Raw genomic sequence first — 13,239 nt, 5'->3', positions numbered from 1 at the left:
CAAGGAAGTGGGACTGTGGATGATAGTGGATATGAGCATGCTAGAAAATAAGTTTTTGCTTATCAAAGACTTGAAAGTGAAACCACCCTCTAGAATTGCCTTATTCCATGGTGCTCAATAATCAATTAGCTATTCTTTGTCATGTATCTATTGGTGAAAGGCTTTATGTAGCACAAAGAAGTTCAAGAACATCCCCAGCCTTACACAGCTTTCAAGGTGGTTGATACAAGTTGGACCAAAAATACAACAATTTAAATTCTGGATAAGTGGTCTAGAACAGTGTTTCTTAAACAGTGGTCCTGGAGACAATGAGATCAGCATCACCTGGGGAGTTATTAGGCTATGCAAATAGTCAGGCACCCAAAACATACTAATTAGAAAGTCTGCATCTTAGACCATGTATATTTAACAAGCTCTCCAGGGGATTCTGATGCAGACAGTGGAGAACCTCTGGTCTAGAGATAATGGGATGATTTGAGTTTCTGAGGAATGAGAATTCAGTATTATATGAAACAGTCACAGAAGACTTTCTAAAAGAAGTAGCCCCTGATTTGGGAATCACATCCTTTTAGAAATAACTCTTGGGTCTTTGTATTTAATTGATATACGAACCACTTTGTTCCCCCAAAAGGTACCAAAAGGGGACAAGTATGTTGCTCCTACTTTACTGGTGATACATTTTAGAGGAACATTTCCAGGAGATAAGAAGCTTTTATCTGGAAAGCTGGTTTCTTGTATTATTAATCAGAAGCAGTCTAGGTTTTCTCTTTCTCTAATTCAGAACCAGGTGGATATACTCAGTGTTTATCACCCCAAAGTGATGGACGTGGTTTCTGATGAAGGCCACTCTGACTTCTCTGCAGGGGTCTCACTTCTACAGATCCTGTTGTGAATTTTAGTATCTCTTCTAAAGGTGGATATAAAAAGGGATGAGAAATTGTTGAAATTAAATTAGTCCTTATTTTCTCTCCTGCTTCGTTTGCTGCATTTCTGTCACTTCTTCACCTTACATGTGCTCTAATCAGAAGAGCAGTGAGTAAACCCAGGACTGGACAGATTTAGGGAAGCTGGCTCTTTGTAAAAGAGAGACCCTGTTTCAGAGTCACGTATGTCCCACAGGAGAGGGGTCCACCATGAACTGATGGCGGATGGAAGATAGAGAGTACATTAATGTCTGAAAGTTGTTAACGAGTTTTACCATCTTAGTTGGGGGTCCAATGAGAAAATGAACAAAGTTCATAATCCTAACAGTAAATGTTTAAAAATCTGCATAATGGCATATAAAAGTGATCACACAGGAGAGCAGCCTCCCACACTCCCAAGTGAACCTATTAGTCCGTCCATTAACGGTTTGGGGAAGGACCTGGGGAACATGGTTTAAGGAGTCTGGGATAGAAGCCAAAGAAATATAGATGGAAGGAACACATCTGCCAGGATTGCAGAAGAGAAGAGTCTGAGTTAGTCCACAAGTCCTGAGTGGGCGCCTATTTTGTGTTCAGGCCTGAAATGAGCACTTTGAGATCAGGAACAGATCTTCTGAAGGGTTGGGAAGACCACCAACGTGGACATCCTTAGAAGTTCAGGGTCAACCAGGCCCTACACTTGGGTGATGCTTGTATCCTCCCCAGCATCAGCTCTGGGAAATGGTTGAGCCTGAGCTTGAAGTTCTGTGCTGACTAATCTCCAGCATTCCTTTCCTACGTGGGCAACTCTGTTACTTTTTTACGCTCAAGAGATCTGCCTAGATTGCCCATTGCATGGTCTTCCCTCCCTTGCCCCTTCCTAAGTCATCTATCTGCAGGTTAACCAGCCATAGTTTTTATAGCACCTCTTGGATAGGTGGATGAAAAGTGGTCTCCAGTCATAATGCCATTTATATTATTTCCTGCCTGCTGTAACAAATGACCATAAATTAGGTGGCTGAAAAAAAAAAAAAAAACAACCAGAAATTTATTCTCTCACAGTTCTGGAGGCAGAGTCCAAGATCAAAGTGGCAGCAGGGCCGCACCCTCACTGGTGCACTAAAGGAGAATTCATTCTGGGCTCGTTCCATCTTCTGGGGGCTCTAGCTGTTCCTCGGCTTGTGGCTGCATAACTCCAGTCTTTGCCTCTGTCTTCACACAGCCTTCTCCTCTCTGCATGTCTCTCTTCTCTGTGTCTCTTGTAAGGACACTTGTCATTGGACTTAGGGCCAGGGTGATTTTATCTTGAGATCCTTAACTGACTTACATCTGCAAAGACCTTTCTCCCTGTAAGTTCACATTCACGGGTTACAGGGAATAGAGCATGGTCGTATCTCTTTGGGGAGCTACTGTTTAATCCAATATGTCATCTTAATCACTCTCTTTTTCAGTGGTCCTTAAACTTTGGGAACTGTAAACCCTTTGGAAAATCTGATAGAATATATATAATTTCTCCATAGGTAAATACACCTATGCCAATAAATGCGTATTTTTATTTAAAATTTCAGGAGAATTTAACTCTACTGCCACCACCAAAGCCCCTACATGTGCTCTGGGGATATTTAGTCTATATCCTTCTTGAATGGTGACATCCAAGACCAATTACAGTTTTCCTTTGTGTTGTAGTTAATGTAAAATAGACTGAGATATTGTCTCTTTTGTTCTAGACAGTATACAAAAATTCTGCATTAATTAATGCATTCCAAGATTACCTTAAGTAATTTCGGTCTCTCTGAAAAGTTGACTTCTGTTAGTCACACTGTGTATGAAAATTCTTAAGCCGCCATCATCATCACCATCATCATCACCACCACCATCATCATCATCATTTATCCTGAGCTGCACCAAGCCCCATTTCTTTATCCAATAATTATGTAGTTGCCAGAGAAGGACCTGACATTTTTCCCTGTTATGTCACATGTTATTAAATTCAGCCTGTCAAGACCTTTTTGGGTCCTGATTCTGCCGTCAAGCATATTGACTATTTCTTCCAGTTTTGTGTCACCAGAAAATGCAATTTCCAATGATGACCATTATTTTCATGTCGTCAAGTCATTAATAAAAATGATGAACAAGAAAGAGCAGACAGCAGAACCTTGCAGCTGCCTACTCACACCCTCCCTCCTGGTTGATTTTCTAATGCCTTAATTAGGTGCTGTTCAGCCACATAATTTTACTAGCACCTGGCTCATATTTTTTCATCTTTTCTTCAAGACTACAACAGACGCTGTCAGATGCCTTGCTGATACCCAAATCAATCACGTGCCTCATGTTTCCTTCTTCTAGCTGCCTAGTGATCCTTTCATAGAAAGGAAGGGGGTTAATCTGACATCATGTATTTTGTGATCCATGAAATAACTGTCGACTATTTGGAGTAGGCAGAAGTGTTTTGGTTTTGTTCCGCATCGCTATTACCCTGCTACTCAGAGTGCTCCAATCAGGAAAGACTTACTAGAGGAGGTGGCATTTGAATGTGGGAGGATTTGGGTAGGGTAGATAGAGAGGGAAGAAGACATTCTTCAAAAAAATCCCACTGATTTGTTTGTTTTCTTGATGAGCTTTTAACCTAATTCTCCTCTTTACAAACAAGTAGAAAATTTTTATAAGAAATAACTGTTTTGTTAAAGATTTAAAATTGACTGACTCATGACCTTTCCGAGAAGTGAATCAGAACAAAATGGTAGAAATCCCTTAGTGCAGACCGGGCATGGGTGTACTGGATTTGGAGACCACTGAATATAGCAAGAATGCAGTGGAACAGAGAGAACCTGGGGGGAGGTACCCCACACTGTGTTGGCCACACAACCCAGGACATTCTAGCCCCTTGGCTTCTACTACTCAGGGCTGAGGTAAGATTCATGCAAGCACCATACAGCTTTAATAAGGGAGAGACCTTCAGTCTCTCCCTCAAATTCTGCTTAATCTCTCTTTTTTTTTTCCCCAAAGCTCTAAAAAACTTTAACATGTAACCAATAGAACATTAAAAGTCGTTTCCTGATGTGTATTTTAAGTTGGTGATCTACAAAACAATTCTGTTTCTTTCTCCGTTTCACAATTTCAGCCAGCCCCACCTCCCCCCAAGAGTCCTCATCTTTCAGATGGCAGAAGGAAATGTCCCTCGAGGAGGGTTAGTCTCTTAGGTGTCCCTGTGAGAGTTTTTTTTTGGGGGGGGGGGGTAGGGGAAAGAGGAGAATCCAGGGCTGCTAGGCTGATGAAGTCTTGCCGTCCAGTTCCTTGAAAGACTTGTCGGTTTTGGTTCCCGGCATGACTGGTCTCCCCTTTACATCACTGTGATAGATGCCTTGCATTGTAATTATAAGACACGCCACCCGAGTGGAGTATGAATGATCAGTCTTGTTTTCTATTTTTCTAGAAACGATTGATCATTCATATTTATAGGGCTATCAACTGCTGGGCTTTGAAAGGTCAGTATTGATTGTCTAAGTCGCACAGACAGAGTGCTTCCCCACTACACATGAATACGTGCTCCTTTTATAAGATGGTGATGATTTTTCAGGGAATGGGGAGAAGAGGGCAGTATTCCTGTGAATTAAGCATTGGGAATTTCAACTAAAACATGCTTAGATGGGACCAGAATTTTGGAATGGGTGGGGTCGATCATACTGCGGATTAGCTAGTCCATACCCCCTCCCAGCATACACACGTACACTTTACAGACAAGGAAGCTGAGTCCCTGCCAGTGGACATCGGTGGATCCAACCCTAGCACTTGTATTCAGAAGAAGGCTCTGTGTCCACATTGGAGGAACAGTTCTCCCTGGAGACTATTGGGAAAATGTTTCCTTCTCCATGCCTTTCTGTATTTTAAAATGTTGTTTGTCAGGCACATATATTACTTTTGCAAAAAAAAAAAAAAAAAAAAAAGTGGGTTTTAAACCCACAGTGACCACCCTGTCAGTTGGCTAGTGTCATGTGGGCAGTGGACTTTCCCCGCGATGGCCTTCAAAGACCTGACTTTGGAAGAGCTGGTAAAGCCTAGGCTGCAAGTCAGCCCCACCCCTGCCCCTCCGGTCTCTGTGCACGAGTGGCTGACTACGGGGCTTCCTCTGCTGCTTTTTTCTCCTTTCTCCCCTAAACACTTAGAGTTTTTGGCCACTTCAGCCTCCGCTCCGAATGGCAGTTGGTGAAGGTGGACTACAAATCTATCTTCAGCCGGCGCTGCACCAGGGAGGACTTTCAGACCTGGCACTTGCTCAATCAGGTACAGCGCAGGCCTGGGGAGTCCTGTTTCAAGAAAGAGGGGCCACTGCAAGCCCAGCTTGGTTGTACGGGGGCCTTCCTAATTGAGGGAGGGACGTGCTGGGCCATCCAAGAATAAGGGTGGCTGTAGGGGGAAGGGTTGGAGCCCACACACTCAGGTCTGGCAGGAGCAGGTGATATTTTGGGACCATTCTGCACCCTGGAATCCTGCTCTACTCATTGAAAGCACTGAGCAGCCTGGAGGAGAGGTGACAATGATGACTTGGGATTTTAGTGCCCCCCGTATAGAAATAAGCCCAGAGAACGAGGATCATCTCACCTTCTACTGGAAGAGGAAGATTTTATAAGGGCCTCAGGGGCACTGGGAACAGGACCACAGAAAAAGCGTGAAAGGTGGGAGTGAGGGGCTCTAGGAGTGGCGGATATTTAGTGCTGTGCAGTAGAGGTGGACCTCTTTTTCCTTCAGAACCGTTGGTCCCTATAATTTATACCAACTCCTCCTTCCCTTGTTGCCCTTGACTAGGAATAAGGACCTGTGCATGTTTTTTTATCGTAGAAAGGACACTTGTTGGGTCCACTTCAGTTTTACTCTGAAGATGATGTGGAAAATGTGCCAGAAGGGGTTCTTTTCCACTGGACTTTCTCCTGAAGCCATTTGGGCAGTTGCCTGGTGGTCTGTGAGGATGACCTGGAGTTTGTGCATTCTCCATGGGAGTGAAGAAGAAACAAGGCCAGGTTGCCATCCCTGGCTAGCTTGGGTGGAGGGACGATAGTGGCCTCCCCTCGTGTTCCTCCGTGTGGCAGTGAAAGATCGGCCTTCTAGTCTTTGAAATTCCTGGGAAGGAGATTTCTGTGTAAAGTGACCAAAAGAGAATGAGAAGGCTAATGCTGGTTCATTTCCCCTCTGTGTTTTTGTGACTCTCTCTCTGTGGACTTCTTTCCTAAGGGGGAGCCTTGCGTCATGGGAGAGAGGAAAATATTCAAGAAACGCAAGCCAGGAGTTCAGTGTGCCCTGGGCCGAGACTCCTCGGGGACGGTGGTCTCAGAACCCTGCGTCTGTGCCGACTGGGACTTTGAATGGTGAGTCCCTTGACATCTAATTGCTCTTTCCAACCAGACAACTACCAGTTTGGGGGATGAGGGGGAAGGTGAAGTTAGGGGAGGAAGGCAGGGCTCAGAGGTAGGAGGTGTGTCTGCTGGCCCAGGGGCCTAGCTGCCCCAGCTCCTGGCCAGGTGGGAAGTTGGCATCCCGGGGCGGAGGACAGGAGGAGGCATTTTCACAGGAAGATCATTGTCCTGTCAGAGCAGCATGTCTGAGGGGACTTCTCATCTTCAGTCAGCAGCTGTGCTGGGAAGCGCTGGAGAGGCCGGGCTGGGCGCTGAGAGGTCCGAGAGCTGCCGCCTTGGACAGTTAGTTAGCCCAAACTGCTCTTCTGTGCAAACTCACCCTTATCATCATTTCTTTTTTTTTTTCCTCCCTCTAATGACAACCACCAAGAACAACTTTGAATCTTGCCTATTAGCTAATGATCACAAATTTCCAAATATTTACTTCCAGCCCTGGACTGTCTCTCCTCTCAGTTGGAGACATTTGTGTCCATCTATTTACTTAGCATCCATCTTCCCTTGAATTGCTAGTAAGATTTCAGGCTTCATGTGGCCAAAGCAGAACTCTTCCTGAATACCCACTGCTGGAAGCAGTTTTTCAGCTTTTCTTAACCACCACCTGCCCCGACCAGTTTTTCCAAATACGGTAAAACACATAGACATCCACTAAGTTGCTTAAGTCAAAAATCCCAGGAGAGCTTGATTTTTCCCTTTTCCTTATGAGTCTCTATTTCCAAAACACATTCTAACTCAGAGCACCTGTACCTGTCTCCTGCAATCTGGATCATTCCAACAGTTTTCTAACTCACTCTCTACCTCCATCCTGGTCACCCTAAAATCTATCCTCAGAGCAACCAAAATTATATTTTAAAAATCCAAATCAGATCTTACCACTCCTATGCTTAGAACACTCCAATGGCATCTCCTCTCCCTTGAAATATAATCCAGTTTGCTCTTTCTTTGGCGTGTTCCACTGTATGTGATTTGACCCACTACCATCGTGCCTTAACTTCTTACCATTCTCCCCTCATTCACCATTTTGCAGCCACACACCATCTCCTGAACCTTGATTAACCAAGCTCATTCCTGGCAAAGGAAACAGCACATGCAAGGATTTCTTCTAAATCTCAGCATGGCTGTCACCTTTGGCTCAGTCATGCCTCAGCAAAAACATCAGCTCCACAGAAGTGCCTTCTGGGACCATCTAATCTCACCTGCACCCTGGCACTCTCTGGCATATCACCCTGTGTTGTTGTCTTCTTAGGATTAATCCCACATGGAGAGAGCATCTTTTGGTGGCTTTGTTATGGTCTGTCTCTCCAGTAGAATGTAAGTGCTACGAGGGTGGGAATTTTAGACGTTGTGGCATCCTCGGTGCCTGGCCCATAGTAAGCATCAAATAGTTGTACAATATTTCTGAGTATTGTTTCTTCTAGGAGAGTCAAAAACATTCCCCAGTCTGGGAATGGGGGATCCCATTGGTGATCACGGGGTGATCCTACCCTGAACCCCTCTGGATGAATTCTTCCTCTGCATCACAGTCAAAAGCTGAAGTTCAATTTATATAGTTTCATAACCCATCCCAGGTGAAAAGACAAAGCAGCTGATGGCTTAGGGATCAGCCTATAAACATGCACAGGGCAGAATAATGACACAGTGGCATCAGGGCTTTTCTGGCTTCTAATAACAGAAGTAAGTCCAAACAGGTCCAGAACAGCAGCCTTACCCCTTCCATCCTCATTTCTTCCAGCTTGATTTGTGTTGGAAGCCATCCTTCATCCCCCACTTCCTACCAGGGCTACAGGTGGTGACAGCAAGCCCACTAGAAGACTGTGCCCGCTGCCTCCCTGCCCCTCATCCCCGAACTCATGCCTTGAAAAGCTTGACTTCAACAGGAATCATCCAAGAGGGATGTGCCAAATGGAATTTAATTAGAATGGCAGGGTCCCCATCTGTAGCATTTTTGACCCCTTGGAAACAAAGGATATTTTCATCTTGGGAAGAACAGTGTTTAATTATTAATCACAATCCAGAAAAATAGTCATAGCAAGGTACCCAGCAGGCCACTCAGAACGACGGTGCGTGACATGCTGATGTCAAGCTGAATATTCAGAACGTGAATATCAGACTTCCTCGTGTCTCTGTCTCTGCATGTGTCAGGCGACATTTTCTCCCATGTCTCTCTGAGCTGTGCCAGACCTCACCCGTTGTTGGGAAATCTTGCAATGCAGTAGGAGTAAGAATTGTAACACAAATACGTTTTTTCCTTCAGCAATTCCATTAATATAGCCTGAAAAAAGAAAAAAATCCCGGCTCTGATATTCAGGTTTTGACCTTGGGAAGTTTTCCTGGTCTCTATGACTTCACCTCCTGGGCTGTACAATGTAAATATCCAGCATGTATCTCATTGGGTCCTAGGGAGGCATAAATGAATTCACATACACCGTCAATGTGAGTAAGGAATTTATCCTAATGGCACGGGTATCCATGTGGCACCTTTTGCTGCTGCGGTTGTCAATCATCTCCTCCACGGTGAAGGGATCCCCATAGGCTGTTCAGCACAGAAACCAGAGTTTATACATCCAAAGGAGCACTATCTTCACAGTTGTACCTTTGGGTGTTATCCATTTATTTCAATGCTGATAGCTTTGCTAAAAATATTTCTGAACCTTTCTCTGGAAACTGCTGTCAGAATGCATCTATAAGTAAAGTGGGGTGAGGGGGAAGCCCTTGCAAAACATTCTGTGGTTCTCACACTTGCATTGGTAGAGGCACCACCTGGACCCAGCACCCTGTAATGTAGCATTGTTACTTTGACACTTTAGTGAGAAGAAATTCAGCCTCTGGAATGTAAGTTACTTGACCAAGGGTAGATAAGCTGGGAGAGAAGGAGGTGAGGGTCAAATGTAAGTCTAGCTGAATCCCACGCTCTCTCCTCTCTCCACGCCATGTCTCAAGAAATCAAACAGGTCTTTATTACTTTATTTTTCAGAAGAAATAGGGTCCCCAAGTTGAGTTCTTGAAAAATTAAAACTTATCCTCAAATAACCCAGGTTAACTGCTGGTGATGAGGTCTAGTATAGAATGTTCCACCAACTCTAAACCAATGCCAAATGAAGTCGTTTTGGCCATTGGTACTAGAATTGTGGGAGGTGTATGGTGTTTAAGAAGAATTTATAGAATTTGGGGGGCAGATATGTATAACACATCATATATTTACCTTTCTATAGCCTATCATGCCTCATATTAAACAGAAGATAGAACCATTTGAGTCTGAAGTAGGATAAACCGACACACAAGACCTGAGGCTATGTTAGTAGTTCTAATCAGAGAACAAATGCCAAAAAAAAAAAAAAAAAGAATCATGGGCAAGTATTTTTGTACTACTTTTGAGTATGGAAGAAATAATTTGATTTCTGAAATTTCTGGGTTTTGTTTGTTTTTATGGTGGTTTTTATGGACAATGGGGCTGAGTATTTAAATTTTGTTTGTTATTTTGTTTTTAAGTCAACTTTAATAAACAAAGTTGTTGGTTAAAAATATAATTTTTCCATCAAATATAGTTTGTTTGTCATTAATGCTCATTGCTGGAAAGTCATGTATGGCAGCCACTTCAGAGCCCTGTCTCCTTCTCAGTGCCCCTTCCTACCAGGAACTGTTTGTTGGTGGGTAAGGAAGCTGAAAAGCCCTGTTGGGTTAGTATAAGTGATTACCATGCACATTCCACATAATCCTTTTCCTAAGCCAAGTCAGGTCATGTTCTTTTGATTGGTCCAGGCAACTTTTAAGTCAGAAAGCAGGGATTGGAGACTGGGGAAGGTGGCTTAAATGTCTTGATTTTGGTGGAAAAGTTAAGGAGTGCAGCCTGGATTCACAAAGGACTGGTATTTTCTACCTGTATCCTTCCTCTGTTTGAAGAAGGAAGGTTCAATAGATTCTCAGATGCATTGATTTGTAGAACATTGACTGTCACAACTTTTGCCCTTCCGTCCAGAGCGGGTGTCAGTAATAAGTATGAATTTTGCATAAATATTGATGTTTCTGCTTAATGACCTCATAAATCCCCCAGCCTCATGCTTACTGTAGCGACTCACTCTGCAGCAACTCTGTCATGGCACTGTGAGGGGCCGGGAACGAATTCTCCCTGGGAAGTAAGTCTGTCAGAGTCTGACTGGTGGGTAGTTGGAAAAGGGGGCTGCTCTGAAGTCCTGTGAGGCCTCCTAGGAAGTAGGTGGCCCCTGGGGGGTCCAAATGCATTTGTTCAGTGAGAAACCAGGTAGGACCAGAGACGATGCCCAGTCGTTCTCTTTCTTACTCACTCACCCAACCACTCAGGCAGCAATAATTTTGCTGAGCACCTGCTATGTACCAAGTTTTTTTTTTTTCAATTGAGTTACCAAGGTCTTTAGATGGATTAGCTCACTTAATCTTCTCAACCAGCTCCTGGAAGGACAGTCTGTTATGATAGCCATTTTATAGATGAAGAAATGGAGATACAGAGAGGTTAAGTATAACTCATTCAAAATAAAAATATTCTGATTCCGGAGTCCTAAGTCTTAGTATGTCTTAGAGTTTACCTTCCGTATCCAGTATGATTCCAGATCCACACAGCAGGTTTATCAAATGGTAATGTGGAAGAGAGAGAGGGAGAGATTTGCAGTACTATCGTACATAAATTCAGGTGTGTCTGAAATCCATTCGATCTTTAATATTCTGCATGTAGGGTTCAATCAGGTGTATTTTTTCTGTAGACTAGGCATGGTGAGAAAATCGAAGATGTATAAACCAGAGTTACTGGATGCAAAGAAAGCGTAACAGCAAATAATAAAGAGTATAATTGGGTGCTGAATTTTATGATGCAGACCTATGCTGTACAATATAGTAGCCACTAGTCATGTGCGGTTACTTGCATTAAAATTAAATACAATTAAACATTTATTTCTTCAGTTCCAGCCACATTTTGGGTGCTCAATAGTCACAAGTGGCTGGCGGCTACCATATTGGAGAGCATAGATGTAAAACGTTTCCATTAGCACAGAAAGTTCTGTGGGACAGCATTGGCCCTAGCTGCAAGTGCTGGGAACCGTCAGAGTAAAGCGATCACTGAGGACTGGAGTAATGATGGAAGGCTTCCTGCAGGAGGCAGTGATGAAGCTGTGTAGACTTGCAGCTGAGTAAGCACAAGGAAAGTGGGCAGCACATCAGAGAAAACAGAGGTATGAAGATGACTAGAGGGATAAGGGCAGATGGGTAGCAAGGGATTAGATATGGAGAAATACTTGAGCAGTGATTGTTTGGTTTTTCAAATAATTTCTGAAATGGTTTGGATGTAATTATCTTTCTATCTCTACAGCTGTTCTTAGGCTTATGCTTTAGCAAATGATGATGTTAATTATTATTCCATTGTTTTTGTTGTTGTTTTTGTTGTGGTTGCTTCTCTTTGCTAAGTGTTCATTCTGTGCCTGCCAAAAAGCTCTGTGTATCTGATCCCAAACCCGGCATGCTATCCTGTCTCCTAAAATGAGACAGGAACACCTGTGGAACACTGATCACAGAGTTTTCAACTCCCAAGTGGGAGAATGGAGGAACTGGGGGTCAATGAGACTATTACATGGCTGTGCATGGTCCGAGAGTAAGACACCCGCTACCCCTGGGCCAGCAGAGACTTTGGCTTCTTGGCTGGCTCCAAGAGGCTCAGAATGTCATTCTTGGGGACCAGGGGACCCTCCCTACTGATGATTAAATGAGTGTTTCATGGGATTGTTCTAATGTTGAACCAGAGGTCAGAAGTATCAATTACCATTATTGGCTGACATCGTCAGCTCTGTACAATCTGTAACAAATCATTTCTCCTCTTTTTGCTTCTTCTTTTCAATCTGTCACCTGAGGGGACTAGACCAAAGGAATGCAAGTGTCCCTTCCTATTCTGACATGCAGAAGCTTTTTGATTTCTGAACCTTTCCTTGTCTATTCCTTCTTTGAATCCTCTAAGGCTTCTCCCTGCGATGGGGTTTGGAGGACACACAGGTCCCTGGAAATGGGCAAGTTTTCCCCTAACATTTTAGAAGTTATAAACCCTTTTGTAGTCAAGGGAGACACAGAGGTGACTTATCTCTTAAAGGAAACTGCTTGTGTGTTTGTAGAAGCTGTGGCAGTTTACTTCCCTGAGGCAAGTCAAACTTTCTGGTTCATTCTCTCCAAATGTCACAATTCACCAGAAAAAACCTTTCCCCAGGAAGCTGGAGCAGCAGCTGGAACTGCTTGTTTGTTGAAATCATGAAAGCTCCAGTGCTGGGAGGGAGTTTGGGAGATTTGGGGCAGTATGAGAGATTTTAACATATATTTAGCAGAAGTTAATGAAGACGTCCACAGCTGGGGGGCAGCCAGTGATGCTTCCATTCATGTTATTAAATATTAATCAGGTGCTTTTTTTCTTTGGGGCCAAGCAGCATGCCTGGTGCACCTTTTTAAATGACTGCATTGCTAACAGGTAGCAGAGCTGAACAGAACTAAAGATGGTTACATTTAGCAAAGAGAATTACGATGTTCCTCTCCTTCCCAGAGCTGCATAGGAGAGTACAAAAAGATTACTAGTATTTCTCAGGATTAACAGGACAGTCACTGGATTGACCTCATAAAGCAATCAAGGGATATTCTAGAAGCAATGCAGACACGCCACAGCCCCAGTATTTCTGCAGATAAACAATACTTAGAAATCAGATATTCAGTGCTGTGCTGGTAAATACTTAACTACTGGCTCTCTGGGAACAAATAAATAAATAAATAAATAAGCCCTGATGAGTAATGTTTGCTGAAGGCTGTAAATATTCCTACCATAGCCGATTTCAAGCTACCAACCTGACATCAGTGAGTGCAGAACTGGGAAGCACATGTATTTCTACCATACAGATACATAGAAGTAAATGACATAAGAGAGCATAAGTACCATA

At 43.5% G+C, this 13,239-nt stretch overlaps 1 protein-coding gene across 1 annotated transcript in view; it reads left to right on the top strand.

Moving 5' to 3' along the window:
* SORCS3 (sortilin related VPS10 domain containing receptor 3) overlaps window positions 1-13,239 on the top strand; it is a 565,499-nt gene that overhangs the window by 512,653 nt on the left and 39,607 nt on the right. The window contains exons 15-16 of the mRNA XM_032490977.1: window positions 5,066-5,183; window positions 6,129-6,262. Coding sequence (XP_032346868.1) covers window positions 5,066-5,183; window positions 6,129-6,262 — 252 coding nt within the window. The remainder of the gene's footprint in view (window positions 1-5,065; window positions 5,184-6,128; window positions 6,263-13,239) is intronic.

The sequence above is a fragment of the Camelus ferus genome, chromosome 11 (genome assembly GCF_009834535.1).
Source record: "Camelus ferus isolate YT-003-E chromosome 11, BCGSAC_Cfer_1.0, whole genome shotgun sequence".
NCBI lineage: Eukaryota > Metazoa > Chordata > Mammalia > Artiodactyla > Camelidae > Camelus > Camelus ferus.
The sequence above is the reverse complement of the archived record's forward strand: the minus strand, read 5'-3'. Positions and strand labels throughout refer to the sequence as shown.